The sequence below is a fragment of the Merops nubicus genome, unplaced genomic scaffold (assembly GCF_000691845.1).
Source record: "Merops nubicus isolate BGI_N331 unplaced genomic scaffold, ASM69184v1 scaffold30626, whole genome shotgun sequence".
Lineage (NCBI taxonomy): Eukaryota > Metazoa > Chordata > Aves > Coraciiformes > Meropidae > Merops > Merops nubicus.
The window spans coordinates 1-5,428 of record NW_008617423.1 but is presented as its reverse complement, the minus strand read 5'-3'; the positions used below and the strand labels follow the sequence as shown (position 1 = coordinate 5,428).

General features: G+C 34.6%; 1 protein-coding gene across 1 annotated transcript; it reads right to left on the bottom strand.

Moving 5' to 3' along the window:
- Positions 1–264: 264 nt before the first annotated feature.
- On the bottom strand, positions 265–4,265 carry LOC103775680 (ubiquitin carboxyl-terminal hydrolase 33-like). Its single transcript, XM_008943150.1, has 3 exons — positions 4,142–4,265; positions 3,356–3,424; positions 265–860 (listed from the first exon to the last, which is right to left on the bottom strand). The coding sequence occupies exons 1-3, from the start codon at positions 4,263–4,265 to the stop codon at positions 703–705; spliced, it is 351 nt and encodes a 116-aa protein (XP_008941398.1). The 3' UTR covers positions 265–702.
- Positions 4,266–5,428: the final 1,163 nt, after the last annotated feature.

Genomic DNA, 5,428 nt, shown 5'->3' with positions numbered 1-5,428 from the left:
CCCTAGAGTAGACTAAGGTTTTTTTGTCATATATAGTATTAAAGACACTAGCAGGTTTATAGAGTTACAGAACACCATAAGATGTAAAATTTAGTAGGTAATAAGTTATGACATTTGCTGACTAAAACAATATTCCATCTACACTAATGTTTGATCCATTCAAATACAGTAACTATTTGGATGTTATATACTACCCATTTCATACACTTACAGTGCAAAATAAGTGAGAATTTTTTTCCTGAGCATTTAGGAAATAAAAATCCTTTTAGCATTGTTTGCAATCCATTTAAAATATACTTCCCATATACCTAGGTTTGTCAAGACTGTACAATTAAGACAGGCAAAAGTTTGTAGCTATCAGAAGCCCAATCAGGAATCAGAAGGGTTACTGAACATCTCTGAAATTTGTCCCCATTTTTCAAGTCTAAGGATATAACAAGGTTTTGATTTATGCCAAAAAATTCAGAAATTACATTTTTTCCATTGACCAAACACTCAAAAAATGTACAAACTATATGCCTTTCAAACAAGAGAAGCAGCCTCTCTTCAAGCAAACTGTAATACATATTTCAACTTACTGTTCTCTAGTTAATGTAATGCCCAGTGAGCTGTGCCTCCAACAGACGTAAAACTTTTAGGAATGTATTTTGGGCATTTTGTAAGGAATCCAGCTTCCTCACAAGTTCATCTTGTTCTCAATAGCTACAGACCGTGAGTTTCTAATTCAATCTTCTCTTCTGTTTGCAAGATATCAGGTTCTGCTGGAGGAACAGGTGGTCTGAGTATAATCTCTGGGCCTCCACCGTAGATGGACTGAAGAAAATTCCATGTTTCTTCAGATATTTGTCCAGAATCTGCACCTGAAAACATTTTTAAAATTTTAATTGATTTATCTGAAATCCATAACAGATACAAAAAGAAAAAAAAAAAAAAGATTAAAATTTAAAACCCTAAGCTGAATTTGTGCTTTATTTTGCAGCAACTGCCAAACCCAGTGACACAGTTTGTGTTAATTATATATTTCTTGACTCTTACAACTACCTGCTTTAAATTATACAGCAATTAATATACCTCAAGTATAAAGCACAAGAAGGTTCTATGATAAACATCTCACATTTATTATCAAGCTGACAACTGGTACATAGGAAACCATGATTCATATTAATAAGGATGTGAAGTCCCATCAATTACACAGTAAAGTCTGAGGACTCAAGATTCTTGTTTCATCAAATAATCAATACTAATAGTAAAGAAAAAAACATGTGAGAACCACAGTGAAATTCTCAGAACCCCCTAAGAGAAACCACTGTTATGACAATAAGAACCCCACTGATGCTCCTTTTATTTAGTAGCACTGATGGGTCAGCCTGGTTTCTTTTTGCTCACCTATTAAAGTATTTGTTTACAATTCTATTTCTCTGGCTAGAGATCCCTTCCCTGTCTCAAGTCACCATCCATAATAAACATTTTCCATAATGCTTTACAGGGGCAAAGGCCAAGAGAGCATCAGCGCATCACCCCTCTAGGTCTTAACAGTCTGATACAGTTGAAGTGATTTCTTCACACTAACCTAGGCAGAGAGGACAAACCTCTATTCTACCAGAATAAACCCCCTCTGCTTTTGGGGGGGGATAGAAGAGATGATCTCCAGAGGTCCCTTCCAATCCCTACTATTCTGTGATTCTTTAAGCAACCCATTAAAAATCTACCCTGCAGCAAGTTTCCCCAAATATCCTGTTTAGATACTATCAATCTGTCTTGTCAAGCCCAATTTCAGCACCCTCCTACTTCCAGAAAGAAGGAGAGGGGAAAAAAAAAAGCAGCACCATAACAAGATGACGACTTCTCCTACCTCCTATATTCTTCTGTCCTCACCACCTGCTTCAGGGGCTGCTACTGTACTTTATGAATAAAAAGTTTCCAAAGAGGAAGGGTACAAAGAGCTGCACATTTGTTTACCTATACTAAGTCAACTACACAAAGCTTCATCTGAAAGTCGTAGTGCAGATCCTATACCCGTACTAATGACCTTATGCCTCAGTTGTACTCATTTAGGTTCATGTTCTCATAAAAGCCTTCCATCTCTCGAGGCACGGGAAGAGATCTTTGCTTCGTTATCCAGATTCCGGCTTTTCTAGTGGTTAGGTTTAGCTGAACACACCCACTGAAACAGTGCACTGGGATCAGGACCACTGGATCACTGTAACACAATACTGTACACTATTTAGTGGCGCTCCCAACTTCTGCCCTTATGACCTAAGACAGAAATTTTCCACAGCCTATTTGCCTTCATTTGTACCCAAGTTCTTACTTGAATCCATGTATCTGAAGGTAACTCAGCAACTGGCTAATTTGCTATCAAGTATTGATTCTAAATTTTAATTTATTTTTCTTTGCTGTACGTCAGATGCTTTATAGCTTGTATTAGAATTCTACATTAGTGCTTAAATCATTAAAATGTACTGCAAAACTAACAAGTGCAAGAACTCCTTCTCTTTAAGTATAATCTTTAAATTTTACAGTTGGTGAGGTTTATGCAGGACCTAGTGTGCAGGACCTAGTGGCCCCCAGTGAATGGCCATTAGTATGACCACTAGATGCTGAGGCACTAACTTGGATAGGGAAAATACCCAGTTAAATAAATGTTAATCTTAATGCTGTAATTTAGTGTGTGTGTTTTTTGTGGGTGTTTTGGTTTTTTTTGGTTTTTTTTTTTGTTTTTTTTTTTTTTTTTTAAGATGAGCTAAAATTAGTTTAAATATTCATAGACAGTCTAAAGTCTCAGTAAAGTAGGCCACTTTAGAATTTTTTTCTCTCTACCTGCAAATTTCAAATAAATTATATTAAGTACCTGTCTGTGAAAAGTAAAAAAGAAATCTATATCTTTGCATGCTAGAGAAGTTTTTGTAATGTACAGTGGCAAATAACTAACAGAAAAATGAGAAAGAACATTTACTTACTGTGGTTTATTTCCATCTTTCAGAAGAAGCCCTCAATTCAAATTAGGTTTCCAGATCCAAATAACTACATACATATATATATATACATATGACAGTTTAAAAGCCAAACATTTCCTAAATTATGTTAGGAAAACCCAAATCAAACCAAGTGATACAAAGTCAAAGCACACTTTTGCCATTTTAATTTCCACTTCCTTCTACACTCTTATCTGCACTTGGATTAGTCCATGGTAGATATTCATTCTTGATTTTAAGCATAAACTGGACCCCTCAAAATGAGCACAACACAGATTAACTAGGAATTGCTATTTCATGATACGTTATTTCATAATAACTTCTCCAAACTTCAAACACATCATAAGGAGTCCAAAGTAGCAGCAATACTGGACACCTACCTTGTTTTAGCACAGCATTTCCACATTTTGTTACTGCAATCTTAGTGTTATCGATAGGACCAGGAGGATCTATTGTGACAGAAAGATGATTAGAATTGGGAGAGCTGAAAAGAAATGGCAGGTTGGAGGTTCTATTTTTAAAGGGAAGGAGATGTAGCTCCTTTGTTAACTGCTTGTTCTTGCACTGCTTAACAGTATGTTCCAAGCTGTTAAAAGCTAATCAGAATTTTAATCAAGTTTTTCAAAGCATTCATGATTACAGCAAGTCTTCAAGCAATGTAAACCAAAAATTAATCCTCTTACCCCTAAGTTGTCCTAGACCAGGCTTACACAGTAACGTAGAATATATTATCAGTGTTTCAATTTCAAAACTTTAGAGGCACCTAAAGTAGGCTAAAGTGATATTTTTATATTTGTTACTTCGTTATCCGTAAGTTTAGGTTGTGACAATGAGGTCACTTTTCCTCTGGAAGCTGTAGTATTATCCATCAGTTTGCACAGCAAAATCCATCCCTTTTTCCTGCTCCTTCTAACAGCAACCCCCTTGCAAACAGGCAACATTCTTTCCTGTTGTTGTGAATTATTTGACTATACTCTGTAATTTTGTTCCTGGACATATTTGGAACCTATAAAACCTGTGTCTTAGATGCTTTTTTGATGAGCTTTTGTTGCCTTTTCTATCTGTTCTTCCTACAACCTTCCACCAAGGCAGAAAATTTAAACAGTACCACTACATGACAAGAAAAGAAAAAACTACCCATATTCTTGACATGGAGCACAACTTACCACTATCTTTACCCTTTACAAATCCTTCCCATTCTCTGAACCACTGCATACTGATGCAGTAAAATGTTGACGGAGATTCTTCTTCTTGGAATGCTCTATTAAGCTGAAATGAAAAAGAATCCATGTTTTCTGCCTTTTTTTTTTTTTTTATTCCTTTAAACTAGTGATTTTTTTTTTTTTAACCATTCTCGTATTAAAAAACTACCGACCAACAGAACAGTATTCCCAAAGTGAGATTTTGGCATAGTGGTAGCCTTCCTATTAAAAGATTATTTATTCTTAATTTGAGAATTTATTTATTTTTTCCTTAAAACAGCAACAAGTTATTCTTAAGTGCTTCCCCATGAAATACTACTGGGTAATTATTGTGAAGACTGAACTTCCAAGTAGCAAATGAAAGAAAAATTTATTTTTGTAAAATAAAACAAAAAAGTGTTTTGAAAGATTGGCTCCATAATTTTATGGAAGGTTCTCTGGGTGATGAACAATATCCTTATCTATGTCTTCCCCCTAATACTTCAAACAGATGCCAGTACAATTCCAAGCAAGGCACGATGAACTAATGTGCTGGGACTTCTCATGACTTTTCTTTAGCACAGTTTAAAAAACACAAGTTTCCGTTACAAGGCAATGTAAGTGACTGTATAAATGACAAAAAAAACAGCTAAGTAAATAGTCTCAGTTGCATTTAACTAAATTTGTTTCTGATTCTGCAAAAAAAAAAAAAAAAAAATAATAAATTAAGATCTTAGGAAATTTAACATTTTGTTGTTTTTCAGAAACTAGAGATCTTTTCAGAATGTTAAGAAACATGCAAAAAATCAATTACTAAAAAGCTCAAATACCAGTTAAAACACAGCAGAGCTGACTCAATCTGTGAAGCGTGATTAAGGCACAGACAGAACTGGAAGAACAACTGCAATTGTCTTTTTCTCCCCTTCATGAATTAAGATAGCAGAAATGGGACTCTAACATCTCTGCATGCATTTCCACTGAAAACTCTGAAACACATTTTTGGTTTAAGAATTACCAAACGATTAATACTAGTTATTTTACCATTCCAACTCCTGCCCATAATCTCTAACTCATGGCAAATATAGCAGCTGTTTGATACTAATTTTACAGATTCATTACAGTATTAAGGCATTTACTTCACACTGAATTATTTGTGTCTCTAATGATATTTTTTTAATTAGAACTAGAGATAAAGATTATGATAAACTTTTTGCTGGCACAGTATCACTGCAAAATTTTAAATTTTTATTAAAAATATATTTAAAATAAATT

Bases quoted from the DNA above. Each gene is read 5' to 3' on its own strand.
- LOC103775680 (XM_008943150.1), bottom strand. From the start codon at position 4,265: ATGGATTCTTTTTCATTTCAGCTTAATAGAGCATTCCAAGAAGAAGAA. The intron at 3,425-4,141 runs GTAAGTTGTGCT...CTGTCACAATAG, and splicing joins TGTAAAGGGTAAAGATAGTG to ATCCTCCTGGTCCTATCGAT. The intron at 861-3,355 runs GTAGGTGTCCAG...AAATGTTTTCAG, and splicing joins AAATGCTGTGCTAAAACAAG to GTGCAGATTCTGGACAAATA.